The sequence below is a fragment of the Fringilla coelebs genome (genome assembly GCF_963513975.1).
Source record: "Fringilla coelebs genome assembly, chromosome: 2".
In the NCBI taxonomy this organism is placed as follows: Eukaryota; Metazoa; Chordata; class Aves; order Passeriformes; family Fringillidae; genus Fringilla; species Fringilla coelebs.
This window is the reverse complement of record NC_140029.1, coordinates 5,207,028-5,228,888: the sequence shown is the minus strand read 5'-3', so window position 1 is coordinate 5,228,888 and position 21,861 is coordinate 5,207,028. Positions and strand designations below refer to the sequence as shown.

The window sequence follows — 21,861 nt, the reverse complement described above, 5'->3', positions numbered from 1 at the left end:
TCGGGCTCTGCTGCCAGGGAACAGGGACAGGAGCAGAGGGAACGGCCTCAGGCTGGGCCAGGGCAGGCTCAGCTGGGCCAGCAGCAGGAATTTGCCCATGGAAAGGGGGCTCAGGCCTTGGAACTGCCCAGGGAGCTCTGCAGTGCCCATCCCTGCAGGTGTGCCCTGGAGGTGGCACTGAGTGCTCTGGGCTGGGGACAAGCTGGGCACTGGGCACAGCTGGCACTGCCTGGGCTGGGAGGGCTTTGCCAGCCCCTCCAGGGATTTTGGGACTCTGGGATTTCCTGAGGTTTGTTCCTGTCCCTTTCATCCCCATCCTCTCTCGGGAGCTGTCACAGCCAGGGGGATCAGTCTGTGCTCCAGGGAACAGGGACAGGAGCAGATGGAACGGCCTCAGGCTGGGCCAGGGCAGGCTCAGCTGGGACAGCAGCAGGAATTTCCCCATGGAAAGGGTTGTTAAATACTGGAAGGGGATGCCCAGAGAGGTTTGGAGTGCCCATCCCTGGAGGTGCCCTGGACCCTCAGAGCTCTGGGCTGGGGTCAGGGTGGGCATCAGTCAAAGTTGGACTTGATGACCTTGGAGGGCTTTTCCAACCTCAGTGATTCTGACTGGATAAGCTCTTTGAAGGCACCTAGGCTCTTCCCCACCACGTGCTCTGGGAAGGAGCTCTCTGAGCAGGGGCACAGCTGAGCCCTCCCTGGCTGTGTCCCAGTGGAGCACTCACGTTCAATGAGGAACAGGAAACAAACGACCCCCATGAGAGCCACGATGACCCCAGGCACCACAAAGGAGAGACCCCAGCACGTGGACACCCAGTAAGCAGCAATCAAGGATCCCAAGATATTCCCCACTGAAGTGTGTGAATTCCAGACTCCCATGATCAAACCTCTCCTGCATTAAAAAAAAAAAAAAAACCAAGAAAAAAACCAAACAAAACAAACAAACATTAATTATAAGCATTCATCTCTTGAGAAAAGTGTATCAAAATGGCTGTGCAGCTGTGGTATCTTATGGTTCTTTCATTGACCATTTATTTATGCTACAATCTCCACCTGGCAATTTCAAGGCACCTAAATATGAATTAAAACTGTTGTAAATACTCTGTGCATGACAGAATTTATCCTGCACTTCCTAGCATTTAAAAACACCACTATGGCTTGCATATATCTGGACAGTTTCTCTGATTAAAACAAAAATGCTGATGTTGTGTAGCATGTGGACACAAAGTCTGATGCTTTTGGGAATAAAAATCCTCCTGCAAACACATTGCACTGATAACCTGATGCTTGCAGGACATGTCAGACTTGTCATGGAGAAGAAAACAAACTGCAGAGGATAGGGGGAGCAAATTCAATATTTTCTGATCCCATTCTGGACTTGCTGGGCTCTGTACAAGCTTGCACCAGCTTGGATAAGCACACATCAGGTTCCTGTCTGCCTGGAATCCCAGATTAGAGCTGCTGCACATCAGCTCCATCTGAGCTAAGGTAAAGCACAAAAATCCCACTGAAGTCATGAAAACGGGGATTTTTTTCCCTTTTAAGTCATGGGGAAAACTGCCTTGCTCTTAGCAGGATTTTACCTGGAGCAGTCTAACTTAAACAGAACCTTTTTCTGCTCATGCTTCATGGAATTAGAGCAGAATGAAAACAAGGACCAAGTCACTGACATTTAAACCAGAGCCCTACTCACCAGCCCACTGTGTGGCATCCTAAAAGTAAAGGATGCTGCTTTTGCACAAAGCAAAGCCTGAATAAATGTATTTATTTTGCACAGACTCCCCAGTCTTGTTCAATATTATATGACAGTTACCATTCTCTGCATTTCCTAATTGAAAATTAGTTTGAAGCTTCAACTATCCCGTGGTTTATATAAAAAAATCAAATACTGAATTTCAGTACATCCTTCTCTGAAACTGATTAACAATAATGCTCTACATGTACAAAGGATGGTACCACAGTCGCATTATTATATGCTACATGCATCAACCATTATCAGAGGCAGTGGGTTTGGCATGCAGCTCTTGCAAAATTTATGGAAAATTGCTGTATGGTGTGACAAAATAAACATCATGAGTGATCACTGTGCAGAATTAAGATTAAAAAAACAAACCAAGCTGATGATTTAAAGAAGGTGATAAAAGAAAGATTAAATCAGTTGCCATATGTATTTTTCCTTCTCAATTAAGTTTTCAGGTTTATGTAAGTGTGTTAGAAAAAAAGACATTACACAAAGATATTTTTTACAGTTATGCCCTGACAACTGTTTTGAAACACAAATGAAAACACAGGAAATTTCACATTAAAATGGCATAATAACAGCCTTTACTAAGAGTAGTTTTAGACTGTTTATATTTACAAGAATTATTCTAATATAACTCTGAAATCATTCATCTGAAGAAGAGCTACCACAGAACACTGTTTTGACATGAGGGAGACAGTTCCAAACCCATATATAAATTAAGCAGCATAACAAAGGAAGCTCCTCTCAAGATTCTGCTTTGTTTCATTAAAAAAAACAAAACAAACAAAAAACCCCACAGAAGCCTAAGAAAGATATTTAAATAGATATTATAATATCACAGCCAGAATGTATTGATCTGTACTTCCAAACCTGTGGATTTTGTATCACTTACCTTCCTTTTCCAAACCAGTTGCCAATACATGTAACAACACTTGGCCAGCCAGTGGTTTGCACCAACCCATTGGCTATCTGAAAGTGTATCAAAAATTATAAATAAACATCTCCTGTCATAAAACAGGTTCCTACACAATTCCTACCGAGTTCTGCATTGGGAAAAAGAAGTCTACAGAAATGCATTGAATTTAGAAATTTAGTGGGGGGTTTTGAAAGCATTTCTTTCCGCCCCAAGAATAAACAAGTAACAAGGTTTTGCCGAGTCTTCTCTCTACCTCCATCTCTATAATTAGTTTATGATTTAAATCACAGAATACTGTAATTCAGTCACATATTTACCAAAAATCACACTGCTCTGAGCTGAAAAGAGAAGTGAATTCCCCACAGTCAAGCAGCAGCATAACACTTATCTCAACTTGAGCATATGGCAAAGCATGTTTGCAATCAAATAAAGCAGAAAAAAAACCAACTTTAGGGGAGACTGGATAACTTAAAAATGCTTAACAGACATCTGTAAATAAACTGAGAGGAGGAATTTAATTTAATATATTCAGGGTGAAGTAAGAACTATTTCAGTCTCCACATTGCACAGAACATTAACTCATCTCAACTCCTAAAAAAGCTCCCTGTCTACAATTGCACCATAACAAAATACCCAATACAAAGCCTCACATGCACAACGAGCATTTGAACGTGCAACAAAAACCAAGCTCACTCCACCCAACAAAAACCAATGGGGCTGGTGGTGTGAGACCCCCCTGGAGTTACAGGGCTCACTGACCACATCCCACAGGGCAGAGACAGTCAGCTCAACCCTAGAGGAGGTTTCTCCTGTCCTGGAAAACCCCCGATGCCAGAGGGCTGGGGCAGTGACAGGATAATTGGTGACAAGGTTACAGAAGTGCTGTGCCAGGTTAGTATCTCTGCATGCCACCTTGCTCACTGCCATGCAGATGTGCCAGAGGTGAGGGTGTTACTGCAACAACACAGAAAGCAGCAGTGCAAGGTGCAGACCTGCTCAAAATGAACCCAGTGCCAAGCCCAGCCTGGTCCTGACCTAAATTCCATTTTAGCCAATGGTAAAAATTCTTGTGACACCTGACCAGAGCTCTGAAAAATCTCCCACAGAGAACCTGGTTACATAAGCTGCCTGTTCCCAGCCCCATCAGTGTGGGAGACTGCTCATCATTAGCAGTGTAAATGGAATTTTCCTGCAGAGAAAGCCAGGACGTGTCACTCAGGTCTTGGCAGGCTGACAGAAGTAAACACGCTTGTTTCAAAACTCACACGCATTTAAGCTTGCAAAGATCTGATTGCTGATTTGACACAGAGTGAAACACATTAATTTGCTTTCAACTAAATTAAAACCCCACCATTTTTCAAAAATAAAGCCTGGGGGTACCCACTCTATCACTTCTGCCTGTCACCAACAAGCTATTCCAGCATTCACATCCTCCCACCCAACCATCACTGCGTGCAAGTGAAAAAACTCCAGCATTACCCTGAACAGCACCATGGGAGGAACTCTGGGTGTCTAAATTCACACTGTGCCTACCTGGGCCATGATGTAAAACCAGAGATTATGCACATTATAGAAATAACCCAATCCAAACATTGCAGTGAAGAGCCCACTGGCCAGCATCCCCCCTGTCAGGTAGTAGCGGATGGGCAGCCGCTCTCCGATGAGTCCGCTTGGAATCGGGGAGGAAATAAAGAGAAAAGCCATCATTAAAAATGAGATCACACCCCAAAAGCCTTCACAAATGAAGGATATTTTGTGCTGTTTAAAATTCTGCTTGAGGAGAAACTCTACTGGTAACTTCTGCTTGCCTTTGCAACAGCAAAAGAGCAATTTTTAGCACTTGACAGGGGGAAAAAAGCCCCAACAAAAGTTCATTAGTTGCTAAGTTCTGACATCTGCACAAGCATCTTTCAGGGAGATACTCATCTGGAGCATATTGAAAGTCATTTACTTACAGAGTCATTTCCAAATTATGTGTCTCCAGCCATTGAAAGCGAGACTTGTCTCCCTTGCTAACGATTCAAGTCACGAAGGTTCTGGCTTTAGTCAATAAAAAGCATCTCCACACAGCAGCTAAGACTGCACACTTTATGATGGGCTTGGTATTATTTTAGGAGGTGTCTGCTCCCATTCTTTGACCAAAGAAAGCCAGGACAATAATTTAAACCCAATCAGTGCCATTTGGAGACTGGCTGGAGATTGACTGACTGATCAATTTACATTCTAGATGAAAAAAAGACAGGTTAGACTTCAACCTGGAACATATTCCTGCACAAGGCAGTCAAGATTGGTGCAGCTAAAAAGCTTTCAGTGTATCAGAGATTGATACCACTGGGGCTCAGAATCATGTTGGCTTTTTTCTCCACAGCAATCAATTTCTCATTCTCCATCAGAACCTCTGCAGTAGGAAAGCACAAAATCACAGAAGTCAAATATCCTCATAAATAAACAGTAAAGAGAGTGGGGTTTTACCTTAAATACATCCCAACTGCATATGCACACAAAAATGAGTAATCCAGAGCTCCCAGTAGCTGTTTGTAGTTGCTCTTATCTAAGAATAATTTTCAAAACAAATTGTCACTTTAAATGTACTAATTATTTCCCAACCATTTTTACACATAACAAGAAAAATGTCAGTGAATGGACACTGGCATTCAATTTCCAATAGACTTCAACAAACATTTTGCCAATGTTCTATTTAACAAAAAATACCCCTCTGCCTTTAACATATTAGGAAAATACTGGCAGGCCCATGCTAAACTCTACCTTATTTAAAACAGCATTTTGGAAGAGAAGAAACATCAGTTATTAGCAAGGTGCCCTTTTCTTAAAAGGCCTTAGGCAAAAGAAAATCCGAAATCCAATTTAACAGACTTGATTAAAAGTGGTAAGATGAGTTGCAAAAGCATGAGGTCCTAACAGTCAAAATGTCTAAAAAAAAAAATCCATCATCACAGAGGCTTTTAAACAATCAGCTTAATATTTTTAAAAAATATTAAGTTATTTAAATATTTAAGATATTAAGGTTTTTTTATTAATGTGTAAAGCCTTTTCCAGCCATTTACAAAGCACAGAGAAGTTCTGCTCAAAAAAACCCCAGAGTTCTGCCCTGTAGAGCAAACAACCATAATCACACCTAACTGGGAACTGCAGACAGCACAGAGGGAGCAAAGGGGCTCCACCCTGATGCAAACACCAAGTCAACTCTCAAGGGAGCTGAGCTCATACCCAGACTTTTTGTGCATTTATTTGCAATAGATTGCCACAGTTGCTATTGGCTTTGAGCACAAAGTCACAGATATTAAAGCAAATTCCTTCCTCCAGTGTTTTTCTGGCAAAGCTCCCAGCTTTGCCAGAAAAACACCTGAAAGAACAAGTCTAGAGTGCCAATCCAAAGGGGCAGCTTGGCAATAGTGTCCACAGAAAAAGGAGGACATTTGGGCTGAGAAGACTCCATTAAAAAAAAGTCAATCAATATTTCAGACAAACAAACTCAATCCCCCCTAGGTCAAGGGACAAGAAACACTGTCCAGCTTTAAGTGCATCCCACCTGGGGGATTGAATTTTTCCAGCAGACCCTGCAGCAGGAGTTAATACACTGGATTTTGTCCCCAGAAACCCCAGAGCTCAGATCTTTAATTATCTTTGAAGAGAGCAGGACTTTTTTTTTAATTGCTAATTAAAGACTAATTAGAATGTATGGCTACACAGACTGGGGTGGACTGGCACATTGACAGGATGGACTAATCTGTTTCACTGAGGTTTCTGGGAGCAATAAAAGTGTCAAGGAATGATTCAAAGTCTCATTTCAAGTCAAATACTATAAAATTAAAATTTAATCATCCAGTAGGCAAATATTTTTTTTCTATTCAAGTGAAAGGCCAGGTTCATAAACTATCCAGTAAGTTGTCAAGTCTCTCCTGCAATGAAGTCTCCCCTTTTTCTTCATTAAATTGGAGAGCAATATATTCCTTCAGGCAGATAAGGACTCTGCAAAGTTTCCAATTTAGATAAGAACCAAGTAATTTCACTTAAAAGATTGCTTGAATTAAACAAGCAGAAAATTATAATTATTGATTTTATTCTTCACCCTTTTTTCCTAAGCAGACATGCTAAAGACAAAACCCATTTTCTGACTGAAAACTGATCTACTGAAACCATCTCTTAAATAAGTGATATTATTTTAGTTGTTATATTTAAGGGACTTTAAGTGGCAAAAAATCCTAATGTAAGTCACAACTTCACTTTCTGTGGAGAAATCAGTGAGGACATGGAAAACAAAACACCCCTTCCATGCAAATCCCTCACACGTGAAGAAATAGCTAGATATTAATATATAATAATTAATAATCTAATTATGAATATCAGCTCATTATTAGGAAAGAAAGACACAAAACCAAAAAAGCCAAACCTTACCAAATGGCTCCCATCCACACTGAGAGGCATTAAATGGCTTTTTGACAGGCTGGATCTGGGCAGCATATTCTTTGTAGGAGTCAAGTTCAACTTGGCTTGCACAATGCTTATGCAGCTCTCCCTGAAACAGAAAGGACATCTGAAAATGGAAAATTCACTTGCAAACTGGGGACTGATAACTCTCCTACAGCAAGAAATTTAACAATTCTAGATTTATGTGTACCTGTGTCAAATCTACCAAAATCAGTGAAATTGTTGGACCTTATTAATTGCTTGGTATTTTGCTGGGGGAAGCCACCATTACATGGTTAGAAAAAAACCATTCTACAGTAAACTGGTGTTTCTGATAGTGAAAATCTATGAAATTCTGCAGTAACATCAAGTACTTTGCCCACTGTTTCTCCTCAGTGTTATGCAATGCAGTCCTGGGGAATTTGGTTTGTGTCTGGCAAGTTATAAACACTGAGGATTAAAATAACAAACCCAGAATTAGAGAACTTGTGTCATCAGCTTCACTGGGAACAGCCACAAGGGTACAGAAAGTGATGACCATGATGCTCAACAGTACTGGGAACACTCTTGTAAATGCCAGTGGAATGTTCAGCTCATCAGTTATGAGCAACTTTCCTCAACCATCAGAATGCAAACCTCTCAAATATCTCTAATTAGATTCATTCACATGAATTGAGTGCAGGCACAGCTGCTTCCAGCCCAAAACCCAGACTTACATGCAATATTCTAGGTGTGGTCTCATTAAAGTTTATCAAGCAAATATCACCGTGTGCCAGCTTTATCAGTCTCTCATCTTGAAGGCATTTCAAGTTAAAGGTTAACCCTGCCTTTCACAACAGGAAATACTGAAAAAGACAACAACATCCTTGTCTGATAGGAGCAGGAGGATGTTTGAACAAGGACAAGACCTCTCTTACCTTCACTATACTGATAGGTTTCCTTGAGAGATGGAAGCTGGCATACAGCAGGAAGGTGAGAGAGAAAATGAAAGCTCTATACCTATGATAGAAAACAAAAAAAAATTGAAAATTATTTTATTTAGATTTTATTTTAGCACCAAGTCACACAGAACATTTACACAAGTCGTTGATAATACTGGAATAGTGGAAGATAACTTTGAGTTCTCCAGCAGCCTGAAGAACCACCCTCCCAGTTATGCTGCCTCCCATCTGCTCTGATGTGGCCTTGGGAGGGAGCCTGGTGGCACTTGGGGACAGGCAGGACAACGTGGCAGTGCCCTGAGCCCACAGAGCTGACCTGCCTGGTGTGCAACCCTCCTTTGGGGGCTGTTAAATATCAGCTCAAAATTACTAAACATCAGCTCAACACACTCAGAGTCAGATTGCACACCTCCCTGTCTCGGTGGGTTTGGAGGTATTGCTAGGACATAAGTGATGGCTCTCTTAATTGTCAGTTTGGAGAATTCCTTCTGTTCTTACTGCTTTTAGGATTTACTTTTGCCTTTCTCTAACAACAGAAATCAGTCATTTCCAGAGATGGACAATGGGACTGACACTGTAGCACAGGAACAGAACTGAGCAGCTTTGGGCTGGGGAAGGAATTCTCCTTGGTGCCTCACTGGGATCCTTGGGTCCTTCTCTACAGTTCAGCTGAATTAAAAAGGCATCTTAATTTCACTGTCACTGCAAGCATTGACCAAATATAATAATCTGGTCTATTCTATTCCCTATCTATTGTTTCAGTTGTTTAAGGAAAGCATTTTGTGGATTTGTGCTTTTAAAAATATCCAAAATGTGTCTCCTGGCTCTTTCTAGCCTTGATCTTAAAATTAACATCTGTAAATGTTAAGTGCATATATACATACAAATATCTGATAATCACACTGCCTACTACAGTCCCTGATTTTTAATTAATCCTTTTCAATAATTTTTTGCCTTATGAACTTTTACATAACCAGGGTCTTGTTTTATAATTCTGGCATATTCACAGGAAAAGAGTCATACCACAAGCAGAGTTATTCACCCTCATGACTGAAAACATCCTCACAAGGGATAAAACTGCAATTACTTTGTTCCTGCTGCTCAGCTAGTGAAAATGTCAAAAAATGGCTCAGATGGAAAGTGCTTTTTCTTTCATTTGTTATTTTTTTTGTTATTCACACACAATTGACTCAGTATTCTATCTCAGGAACCACATGAACTGCTGCCATAAAACTTCCAGGATTAGTTTCCCTAATGCAAGGAGGATTTGATTTTTGTTTGGTTTTGCTGGGGGGCTTGGTAGTTTTTACTTTTTTCAATATTGCAGTAGCAAGAACTAAAACTGTAACTGTACAAGTCTGTATCACACATCAAATTATTGGGGAGAAAAGACACTTCTGGCTAAGAAAAGAAAGCTAATCTTGAGCACTCCTCCCACCTAGGATCTTGAAAATGCAATTTATTCTTTCTAATGCATACCTTGCACAGAAAAGGACAAAAGGCTTTATGCTCTAGCATGCTTGACCAGTAAGGGTTTGTGTCTGGGTTTCCCAGCAAAATATTTCACTTTTTATAGGTCAGCGATATTTATTTATCATAAAACCGACTGTATGTTTTTCCTGGATGTATTAAACAATGAGAAAGCAAAAATTCTGAGCAAGGCAACAGATACAAGCTCACACTGTGCACAGCAGGGATCACCACCACCACTTCCAGACTTACCACTGATCTCGTGAGAATGAAGTGATGAAACGGATCCCAGGAGGAAGCTGAGCCATCTACACTACAGCTGCTACCAGATTTCAGGTGACACAATTATGGATGTTTGGCAGTGTTATGTGTTCTTCTGGAAGTGTAACAAAGATCACCCAAAGCCTGTGGATTCCACAAATGTGGAATATCTGCTGCTGGGCTGATCTCCTTGCAGGTTTTTTTTCTTCTACCTTCAGTCACAACGTGGCAAATTCTTCACTCTGCCTTTGTTTACTGCTGATCTTCAAATATGAGAAGCTGGTAAGTAAACAGTCTGGTTGAGTTATTGGGATATTTTCTAATCATAATATTGAATCAGCAATTATCCATTTCAGAGAAAAGTAATTCACATCACTAAACTTCACATTAAAAATGCAGTGGAGAATTTTAAGCCTATATAAATTGCAGCCTTCTCTGATTTTTGAATTTATAATTTATTTTGAGAGCTTGGCATGATACAAAGCAGTGGAGACACAAAGGAAAGATGCACTCAGAACTTGATCCAAAGCCAGCTTATACCAGAACACTCAGCTTTTGTCCCAGAATGACTATGAACAGGCAACTCCCCAGCTCACAAAGATCTGTTTGAGCACATCAGGAACATTTATTGCAGTTTGCTCAAAAATGGCTGTAGTGTTTCCAGCCTGGAATGAGAGACTCCTCCAGCTTGAGAGTGGGTGCCGCTAAACAATGCTACCAGCAAGGCTTGAGCAGCACTCCCTCTTCCATTTCCCTGACCCAGTATCAGCACTGCACGAAGCTCCACATCATCAGCAAGCCTTGGAAAAAGAAAAACCAAGTTTTTTCAACACCTGAGCTCCCCACACCAGCAAAAGGCAGGATCACGTGTGTCCTCAGCACACAGAGAACGGCGAGACTGCAGTGGTTTGGTTCAAACTCACACAAAGTTCCTCCTGTTGGCTCCAAAATGGGCTGAAGCCCCTTGACAATAAAAACACTCAGATTTTATTCCAGGTGCTGCAACAGGAACTGGCTGCACTGTCACCTGGCAGCTGCTGAGTCAGGTGGCCAAAGGAGCTGTAGGCAAAAGGCGTGACTGCGCAAACCCAGCAGGATCCAGGGACACTCCAGGACCCCACAACTCTCCTGGCAGCCCTCCAGGACCCCACAACCCTCCTGGCAGCCCTCCAGGACCCCACAACCCTCCTGGCAGCCCTCCAGGACCCCACAACCCTCCTGGCAGCCCTCTTTAATGCCAGCACAAGCCACTGCCATGCTCCTGATGGAAGCTGGTAGCACTCAGGATGAGCTCTCCTGGTAAACAACGGCAGGTGAGTGAAGCATGAAAGCACAACTGCCAAACCCACGGCTGGTGTTCACCTGGTGTTCATCTTGTTCAGAAATCAAATCTGCTTGTCCTCAGCCAGTTAAGTGACAAAAACAGGATCTGCCATGTCCAAATTGGCAACTTGAAAGCTTCACCACCTACCCAGGCTTTCTCCCCAGGAACAGAGGAACACTATGCCCTCTTTACATAACTGAGTATCCCACCAAAAGATCAAGGCTCTGCTCCTTGATGCTAACACATTCTTGTCATACCTCTATTTTTTCTACAGTGTCCTGGTTCAGCTTGCCACCTTCCTACCCTAAAAGTGAATTGACTTGCTAATCTCGTTTGGCATGTTCCACCCCCTCCCTGGCCCTGAATCAGATTGTGCAATTAATCAAACCCCATAATCATTCCCGCCCAACATGAGTTTCCTATCTCCTCTCTGAGGTTGCTGAGGTTAGAGAAAGTGCAACCCTACCCCTTCCTCCCCTCTCCCAACTCCAGATAAAGATCCCTGCCTCCCTTGTGTCAGACCTTGCAGTCCTACAGCCATGGCTCAGGTGCCTGATCCATCAGAAATCCTGCCCTGAAATACAGCTGATCCAATAGCGAATATGAACTCATTCCACGGCCATAAAACTGCCACACAGAATAAATCCAAGGCAGCAGGGGCATAAAGACAAGGACTGAAAAGTGGGATTGTCCCTTACAGCCACAGCTGGCTAGTTAGGTCAGATTTCAAAATTCCAATTTCAAAACAACTATTTCTCATCAATTATCTGTGTTTGGTTGAAATGAGCTGCAGATAGCTCCAAGTGGGAGAAAAAAGGTAACGAGAAAAAGAGGCTGGCAAAAGTAGCTCACAGCAGGAGTGAATTTTTCCTCCAGCAGTAATAGATTCATTTCAGGGTGATCCTAAACCCCATTTCTCCTCTTCACAGTCCTCTCTGAACACCAAAATGATTGCATCAACCACACCAAATAAGCCGACAGAAATACCTAGTAGGAAAAAACCTTGAGAAGCCAGCAAAGAACAAACACCTGAGGTCAAACACTTCCTTAAACACTTCTCTTAAAATATAACAGGACAGGGCAATCATCATTATAGCAAAGCAATTGTTTAGCAGGTTACTATTTAACAGCTCTAGTGCAAGCAGGAAAGGACTTCACACATCTTACAGAAGGTTTCAGTGCTCAGTGGTCATGCCAGGCTGCACATCTGTGCACCTGCTGCACAGACTGTACTCACACCACCTCCCAGCAGTGTATCCTCAGGATAAATCCCATCACAAGAATCCCAGTCATTCAGAGATGACTGGACTATCAGCAGGACAGTGAGAACGGCAGCCTAACTCTATTTGACAGGGGTTGATTTCATTTTATGTACTGCAGGCAGGAACACCTGAGTGTTCCATTTACATCTCAATAACTTGTTTCTGTCTTTGCATATTTCTAAGTTCCTCTGACATTCATGTGCGTTTTAATAAGCATAAAAAATATCCTCCAGATGATGCCTTAAGTTTTAGATTTCATATTTTCCAGATTCTATACTGCATTAGTATAGAACTCCGAACTTCATATAAAGTGTTAGCAAGTGTTTTGAGACAAAAAAAAATTCTTTTCCAGCCCAAGAACCACTGCAGCTTCAGATCCAAAAAGTATAAACAATAGCAAATTGAGGAGAGCAATCTGGGAGGATGGGACTTCATAACCTGAAGCTGTAATTGGACAATTAACCCCAACATGGAAACGGACCAAAACTTATAAAAGTGTGAAAACTTATGGGTATCTTGGGCGTAGCCTTGGCCAGGCTCTTGTACTGCCCAAGGTGTGTCCTTTGAAGGCCTTTTTAATAAATCCCTACGTTACTCCTTTAACACTGTCTAGTCTCTGTTCTAGGTAGCCTCTCAAGGCATCACACATAAGCAAAGAAATTTGTGGCAATAAAACTTGTGATAGCAGGTTGTAAATTCCACCTTTTACTGGAGATTAAAGCAGATTTTTAAAACCAAGCTATACTTCAGTAATCACACTAATAGGCTACAACACATAACCAGTAGTTCATCAATACAATTTTTTACATTTCTGTTTTACTGATGAAGCCCAAGGACAATGTCCCATTCAATCACTCAAATAAGCGTTTTACATTGTTTCACTTTCAGCAACTATTTCTGCCGACAGCGAAACCAACCCTCCGCTTCCTCCTTACTGTACCACAAGGCACAAAGCGTTATTCCCGTATTTACTTTGAAACCATATTTACCTTTCAAACTTGGTATTGCTCCTTCGCTGCAGTGGCTGAAGCATTCCTTCCTTTCAGGAGGGCATTCAGCGGGGAGCGGCTCTTTCCCCCTGCAAACACGGCACAGCCGGGCTCAGCTGGGCTGGGGAGGCAGGGGCAAGGTCCTGCCCGGGCACAGCGCAGCTCCCCCGGGGCTGAGATGAATTCTGTGAATGTCTGTGCAGACACCGGGTAACCAAACCCTCCCCGGGCTGTCCTTAAGGGCTGACAACGCCTTCGCACACACGCGGATCAAATGCAAATTGAGCTTAATACTCGGCAGCTCTGCACCTGAGCCAGAACCTGCCAAATCCATCACCCCGGCGCCTTAAATAGCCGCGTTCCTTCTATTTAATGTAGGGGGGGAAAGGGTTCACCGTGCTTAGACACAGAGCAGCACAGCTGTGAGCACACGGTGCCCTGGGACCCGCAGAGCGACCAGGGCGGCTCCGGCCATCCCAAAGGTCAAGGGCAGCCGAGCCGGGGAAGGGACAGGCACCGCCTTCCCCCGGGACCACGGGCAGGGCAGGTGTCGGGCAGGGCAGCGCCGGGCTCAGCCTCGGGTCCCACCGCAGCCCCGCGGCACCGACCTGCGGCGCCACCCCCGCAACCAGGCAGCGCCTCCCAAACGACCCTCCCCGTCCAGCAGGATGGGGGCTCCGGGGAAAAATAAACCGGAGATAGGGAGACAAAAGGCAGCGGAGCGCCGGGAGCCGGCGGAGTGACAGAACGCCCGACCCCGCGGCGGCCGCCGCTGCCCGGCCCGGCCCGGCCGCCGCTCCCGAGCGGCCCCGCGGCAGAGGGGCCGCCCCCGCTCCGCCCCCGCCGCGGGCTCGGCAGGTGCGCGGCCGCCCCCGCCCGCACTGCCTACCCCGGGCTGCTGCCCCCGGCACCGCCGCTGCCTCCTTCTCCTTCTTCCTTCTCGCCTCGCTGCCAGCCTGCCGAGCCGAGCGGGCCGGGCGCGGCTGCGGATCGCCGCCCGCCGCCGGAGCTGCGCGGCGGGACCCGGCGGCCTCGGCCCCTCCCGCCGCGGAGGAGGAGCCTGCGGAGCGAACCCTTGGCTTTGGGAAGAGCGGTGCCCGCAGGTCAGCGAGGTGATCCTGCTCCTCTGTTTAGACCAGGTGAGGCGCCTCTGGGGTGCTGAGTCCAGGTCTGGGCTCTGAAAGACGAGAGAGCTGTGGAGCTCAAGTAGCGGCTCTAGTGGAGGCGACAAAGATGAAGGGACTGGAGCATCTCTGTGATGAGGAAAAGCTGTGGGAGCTGGAGCTGTTCAGCCTCGAAGATGAAGGGACTGGAGCATCTCTGTGATGAGGAAAGGCTGTGGGAGCTGGGGCTGTTCAGCCTCGAAGATGAAGGGACTGGAGCATCTCTGTGATGAGGAACGGCTGTGGGAGCTGGGGCTGTTCAGCCTCGAAGATGAAGGGACTGGAGCATCTCTGTGATGAGGAAAGGCCCTGGGAGCTGGAGCTTAGAGTTATCTCCAAGGAGATAACTCTAAGGGGACCTCATTAATGTGTATAAACATCTAAAGAAGTGTGTCAGTTGGATGGATCCAGGCTCTGTTGATGCTGAGCAACAGGACAAGAGGAATGGGCAGGAACTGATGCCCAGGAAGTTCCACCTGAACAGTGACTGAGTACTGGGACAGATTGTCCAGAGAGGCTGTGGACTCTCCCTTACTGGAGATATTCCAGAACCATCTGGACACATTCCTGTGCCATGTCCACCAGGCAGGTTGGACCTGTGACTCACTGTGTCCCTTCCAGTCTGACCATTTTTTGATTGTGAACTGCTGCCCCTGGCCTCTGCCAGGGCCCCAGCTCACCCCTGTCCTGCCAGAGGGGGAAAGGATGCTCCCTTGAACCTGCTGGACCCATCAGGCACCCCAGCGACCTTTTCCACTCCAGGTGCTGCAGAGTGGTGGCTGGACCCCTCTGCACTGCCCAGCATTGCCAGTGAGATCCCCAGCCTGGGCAGGTGTGCACAGGTGCTTCCCTGCAGCACTGTCAGACACATGAAGCTATTCCTGGTGCCAAACATTCACAGATCATCTGAAAGGCCAGGGAAACATTCAGCAGGACTTCATTAAAGAAGAAAGAATACATTTACTTTAGTTGTCTCCTGATTTCCTGATCCTGCTGTGTTTCCTATAGCAAAGGTCAATTTATTTGTATAAATGCACACTTCCTGCTGCAGGTATATTTCTTCATCATGATCACCTCACCAGAGCAAATAACCCTGTGCTATTTCCTTCATCCAAGTTACCTCATTCAGGTTAAAATTTATCTGTGTCTGTCCCTTGTAGAGCACCATGTCCCTGGCAAATGACCCCCTTCAGGCCCTCACTGAAGTGTGTGATGTTGTTCTCTTTTCCCTCTCATCTTGCACTGCCTGTGCTGGGAATACCAAGAAAAGAAACTCTGACTCCCAGTGTGATGCTCCTTAGGCTTCACATACCAAACACTTAGACACGTGCTCAGCTTTGCTCCATGATCCCAGAGCACCATTCCTTCACCTTCTCCCAGGCAGTAAAGGAACCCTTCACCCTTATTTTTACATTTGCAGAATCAGGGTCTCAGAGTTGTACTTGAACCATTACTAATGCAGGTGGGTGCTGTAAAATCTGCTGTTTTAAAGCTTGTTGGTGGCAAATATTGATTCCATTTTTCTTGCTGAGATTTTTAACAGGTGAATCAGAGATTAAAAAAAAATGGTTTCTCCAAATGCTACAAATGTCCTACTTGGAAAGTTAATGCATTGCTCTTGATAATCACCAATCTTACCTTCTGAGGAGATGATTTTCATGAGTCATGTGGCTGCACTTCTGCACCAGCACCAGAAGGAAACCCAGGTACTGTCTATTCAGACTGGTGCACAGATACAAAAAAAAAAAAAAAAAGAAGAAAATAAGACACAAGAAAAAAGATTTGTCTTCTTACAGCAGAAAAGGTCAGACTCATCACAGTGCATCTGTATTCATGGTTAGCCCTCCCAAATTATCACAACTATTCATCATCATGTGAAATCCTCGTTTTTTAAAAATTGCTGTTGCCTTGGCTCTTTTTTAATTCCTTAAAGAATTTAACCTTGCTTGAGTACCTTACTATTCTGTTATAAGCAGCTTGCAAAAAGCATGAGCCAAACAGCCCCAGAAAACCCTGATATTTTTCATACTTAAAGTAAAAACTGCATCTCCCATTCAAATAAATGTTTCCTGTAATCCATTCCCCTGGCATCACTGAAACCTGCTGGCTGCCACACTTGGCACAGCTGCTGTCTCTGCTATGCCAGCATGGGTCACCAGCAGCTAAAATTGCCAGAAGCCATGAAATAAGCAGGAATACAGGGAGAGGCAGGCAGCAGCAGGAGCTGGTGCTGCTGGTTGCACAACAACCTCACAGAGGGGCCAGAGGTCGGGCAGAGATAAAAGGAAATCTACACGGTTAAAAAAACAGAACACACCCACCCACAAGGTTTAAAATAACATGTGTAATCTAGTGCCTCGCAGAAAAAACAAACAGAAATCACGCTTTGCAAGTTGCTTTCCAGAAGGAAACACAAATGAAGGGTTTGGGCCAGGAAGTTGTTGTGTTGGGTAGAAAGTGTGGCAGTGGTTTGGCTTTTTAAGCCCTAGCAGTGTTCAGAGGAACACTGAGGAAATAGAAAAGGATGAGTTCTTGTCTGCAAAAGCAAACAGAAGTAAAGGTGTATGAGTTGGAAAATGCTTTCATGTGCTTGTGACGGTACTTCTCTCAGAAGAGATAATCTAATTTCCCAGTTGACAGTTAAATTTTACTTTCACAAGTGGTGCTCTTAACTGCTCAAGTCCAGACAAAGCAAAACACTTTGAAGTCAGTGGATGTCAGTGTCATTTTTCCTTCACTGAATAGGTGATGCTGGCTGAGCAAAGGTCTGGATGCCAACAATTGCATCCCTTAACCAATTAAAATACTTATTTTCTTTCCAGTATATTGCATAAAAATATCTTTTATGACTCATAATTGCACAGTTGGAAAAGACTAATCTGTTTGGCCACAGAGTGATTGCTTTGTCTTAGGGGAATAAAAAAATTCATAACTTATTTACATAATAATGGGTTGTTAAATGGTATTTGACTATCTAAAAATTGGTATTTACTTAGACTTTATTCTTGACAAGTAGCAGGATTCTGAGGACTGATATAATCATGATTTTTGGTTGCCTTTATTAGTTTTGCATGCTTTGTTTTCCCAACAGAGCAGCTGGAATATTGTAAAAGCAATTGACATCAGCACTGGGTGCAATCCAGATATAACCTGCCATCGAGCTTTGGCAGACAAAAAAAAAAATATCCAAAGGAGCCAAAAAAAGGAGAGGCTTTGAAGGCTGTGTCTGTGTTTGGGAATAGATGGGCATTGGGAGGGGCTGGAAGCTGTCAAGATGAGTTAGCACATTATGTCCTGTCTGTTGAGAAATTCTAGTGCTGGCTCAGTGCCACACTAACATGACCACAGAATTTCCACACTGGTACTTTCATTGCTTGTATCTTGCCAGAAATCCAGTGGGAATCTCCAACTGGTAGCTTTAGGAAAAGACACCAGCAAACAAGACCACTGGGCCAGCAGAGGCTTTTCCCCAGCACAACAGGGCAGTACCTGAGTACTAAAGATGACTTATGAAGAAAGCACCCTGTAACATGTGGAACACGGGCAGGGAGGGGCAGTAAAACTGTGTAAAGATGCCTACATAAAGATAGATACTGGTCAGCCTGGAGGAGACAATTAGAAATAACAGCATTTATTTGAAACCTGTGAATTGTCTATTGGACTCTGTCTGCTCTGACTCTTCCTTCCCAAGGCTTTCCAGAGGGCTGGAGAGTGGGATGGTTAAACCACCTCGTGCTAAGGAAGGATGTGTTTAAAAAGTGGCTGTAGCAGCAGTGGGGTTTTTTGGGGATCTGCTGAAGGGAGCCCTGGGCAGAGCTGCTGCATGTGGCCTGGGATCAGTGGCTGCTGGAGCAGGGATGGAGGTTCCCTGGAGCAGATCTCATATCTTCAGCTACCTGCTCACAGAAAAATGAACAAAAATGTTCTGAGAATGCAGAATTTAAAACAAAAACACAACCAAGCCAAAACACAACCAAGCTGTATTATTACAGATGGAATCTGTGAAACATCATGTAGACCATGGTCCATGAAAAATGCGAATCGGTTTTGAGGAACTTATCTTGAAGAATTTAATTCTGCTTCCTGCAGGAAATGGGATCGTTTTTCTTGTCACTTTGCCCTTATTTCTACTCTTAGATTTCCTGGAGAACTGGGTGGAAGTGCAAGATATGGCTACAGAAACAATTGCTGAGGAGTAAACAGAGTGAATTAGGCAGGTAGGCTGCTGGCAGATTTCCTTTCTCCTTGCTTGCAGACTTGGTCACTGAATTGTAGTTAGATGAGGAGGGAGCACTGGGGCATTTTGTAGCAGAAAACCAGAACCATGGGAAAATAGAAAGCAGACCAGAGCAGAGCTTGCACTAAAGCAATTGTCTTGCAAGTCATGAATAAGAAGAGGATGTTGGAAGGTATTTGAGCTGACAGGAATGAGGAGACAACAAATTAGTCCCATCTACTTCAATCATTTCATTATTGTCTATTGAATTAATTCTGAATTATCAGATTAGGACTTCAGGGGGTATAGACAAAAGGATTGGGCTGCTTGAGCTTTATGTCATTACAAGCTCTGCCTGAACAAAGAAGCTTAGGCTTGGGGTTTTATTTAATGCAAAAAAAAAAAAAACCCCAAAAAACAACCCAAAAACACTTCCACAGAAAAATAGAGAAAATTGGAATATTGGTGCTGCTTTATTCTTATACTGACCAAAAGATTTTTTTTTTTTTTAATCTCATGAGTGCCAACTGCTTTCTTGGTAACACTAGTAACATTGACTGTTATCAAAGTCTTGAGAAAAGACATCAGCAACAATTTCCTAAATGGAACCATAGGGACCTCTGTATGTCCCCACTGCACTTTAGTGAAAAGGGAGACCCCTTAGGTAAAAGGAAAAACCTGACAATTTTCCCAGATGTCTGAAGAATGCAATGCTGACTGTACTTCAAATTGAGCAGTGGGGTCAGAGAAATGGGCGGCAGGATGTAAATACAACAGAACTTTCCCTTGGATAATCTGCAGGAGGAAAATAAAAGGTCATATTTAGCCAAGAGAAAAAAAAAAAAAAAGCATTATCTGTATTTCAGGAATGGCTTTCACACAAACTTAGGTTTTTGAATCGTCCTGCCTTCAGGATAGGCAATGTTAATTGTACTTGGAGGAGGCATTTGTAAACTGAGTGGCTAGAAAGGTCATTTTCCTGTTCTTCTGACTTAGTTATGAGCAGAAAAAGAGGCTATCTTTACTTGGCATACACACAGAGTAAGCAGATTTCATTTTGCCTGGAAAGAGCTTAAAAAGAGCTGTGTGGAGAGAAGTTCCCATTTTGCAAAGGATTTTGACATGTCAGAATCTTGCTTAATTCTCAATTGGAGGAAAAAAAAAACAGAATATGGAACTTGGTGACAATAGATTCCACTTTGTCCACTGTTTGTTTCCATTATCTCAGAAAATATTGAAAGTGTGCCTGATGATATTGCAGAATATTAAAAAGACCTGAAATGTATATTCCCAAACCAGAACTCCCCTTAGGATATTATTTCAATTCCCTAATCCCTAATTTTTCCTCCAAAAAGGCTGTTGAAAACAATCTGGTTATATTTAAGTGTGGAGGAACAGATCTCATTTCACTAAGTTTTTCCTGACAGCTCCTGTTGCCACTTATCTGTTACCAGCCATTCATTACACTTTTATAAGGAGAAAGATGGAAAATACTGTCTTCTAAGAGGGGAAAAAAATATTTCCTTGCAGATTTCTGTTCTTTAAAGTCTTGTCGAAAGACATAATCCTGCCCAGGTCTGTCCTACCAAAAGCAATGAAGGATCACCTGCATCTCTAACTGAGCCCAGAGCAAAACTCAAACTGAGTTCAGTGCCAAGGACTGGCGCTCCCAGAGTCCCCAACTCTGTCAGAAATGGTTGAGTAAAGTGTGAAGTGAGGAAACCAACCTGTGAGTCAGGCAAATGATCTCCACTTGTCCTGTTAATTTTGATGGAAGCAGATGAAAAGGCAGCTCCCTAGAGCCCCACTGCTGGCAGGGTGGAGAAGAGCTGGCTCAAGAGGCACTGCCCCTGGAAGAAGGATGCATGGTGGGACCCGGGCAGAGGTCAGTGAGCTCCTGAGGGCAGGAATTCCCAAGTGCACTGAGTGGGAATTAAGCAGCGTCCTGCCTTTAGCACATGAGAGGCTGTGTGTGCACCCTGCTGTATTTTTATCACCCCTTTGAAGCAGGACACTGATTGAAACAGAGGTCAACAAATAGTCCTGTGGTTTTGAATGTTCATTGTGTGTTTTCAGAGCTTGGTCAGTGCTGGAAGGAAGTGTTCAGGATGTTTCACAGGCCTGGCACAGCAGCATTTTCCCTGCAAAATCCCTGAACTGCAAAAGTGTCCCTAATCCCTCCTAATAGAGAGTAAACTCCAAGGAGAAGCAGGAGCATAACTGGCCTTAAAAGTGCTTTTTGGCCATTTCTCTCTGCAGAAAAGCTGAAAACTAAAAGAGGAGCTTTAAATCAAAGTGAGGACTTGCAAGGCAGGATAAAAGGACATCCAGGGCTGTCCTCTCCCACAGGAGGCACCTTCTGACATCTTCATTCCAGCAGCCTTTTCCTTTCCTCTGTTGTTGTCTTTCTCTGTTTTTAAGCACCTCTGGCAGCAATGGCTTTGGGTTTTAGTGGAGCTCTGGCTCCCTGTGGGGCTTCTGTCAAACTCAAACCAGGAGCTTCCTCAGGGTCACTCACAGCTGTGGCAGCTTCTGCTGTCCCTGCCAGGATGACTGGCAGTGCTGGCAGCTGCCAGCTCAGCCAGCAGAAAGGGCAGAGCAGGTAATCAGCACAAATTACCCTCTCAGGACTTTGGACAAATGAAATTTGTATACAAGATCAGCAGGACCTTAGGAATATTGGTCCTTTGACAGAAAAGGGAAAAGAGCAAGAGAATAAGGATGATAGCAGACCTCCTTTCAAGAGTGACATACCTGAAGCTTAACTTTAATCTGACATTGAAATGCATCCAAATTCAACTAGAAGACAAGAAAGTACAAAATAAATTCTTCGTGGCATTCATTATATATAAGCTGTAGCTGTCCTCACAAGACAGTTTCTAGGTATAGAAAACTTTAAATTATGCCTCCCTCATTTAAGTAAAATGATCCTGATATAACAACATTTATTCTATCTGCCCCTTCTGGGTGCTGAGCAGCTTAACTTCTATTAAGAAAAAGTTCTTAGCTGCTTCTCAAGAAAACTGAGCTGCTTCAGACCCTTTTCCTACTTCAGAGATCTGAAACAATAAGCAAGAGCAGTTAATGATCATTATTAGTGGTCATCCAGGGGAGTGGCTCTGATGTCTTGTCACTGATGTCTTGTCA

At 43.8% G+C, this 21,861-nt stretch overlaps 1 protein-coding gene across 3 annotated transcripts in view; it reads right to left on the bottom strand.

The window, feature by feature from the left end:
* SLC37A1 (solute carrier family 37 member 1) overlaps window positions 1-14,628 on the bottom strand; it is a 35,957-nt gene extending 21,329 nt beyond the window's left edge. For 2 of the 3 annotated variants that reach the window (XM_084201147.1, XM_084201149.1), the window contains exons 1-9: window positions 14,225-14,628; window positions 13,336-13,424; window positions 9,752-10,039; window positions 8,006-8,087; window positions 7,077-7,197; window positions 5,133-5,211; window positions 4,194-4,329; window positions 2,637-2,713; window positions 726-892 (exon numbers count right to left, since the gene is read on the bottom strand). In XM_084201147.1, the coding sequence (XP_084057273.1) occupies window positions 726-892; window positions 2,637-2,713; window positions 4,194-4,329; window positions 5,133-5,211; window positions 7,077-7,197; window positions 8,006-8,087; window positions 9,752-9,807 (718 nt within the window). In that variant the 5' untranslated portion in view covers window positions 9,808-10,039; window positions 13,336-13,424; window positions 14,225-14,628. The remainder of the gene's footprint in view (window positions 1-725; window positions 893-2,636; window positions 2,714-4,193; window positions 4,330-5,132; window positions 5,212-7,076; window positions 7,198-8,005; window positions 8,088-9,751; window positions 10,040-13,335; window positions 13,425-14,224) is intronic. The other variant, XM_084201148.1, reaches the window with a different exon arrangement.
* Between the last annotated feature and the right edge of the window lie 7,233 nt (window positions 14,629-21,861).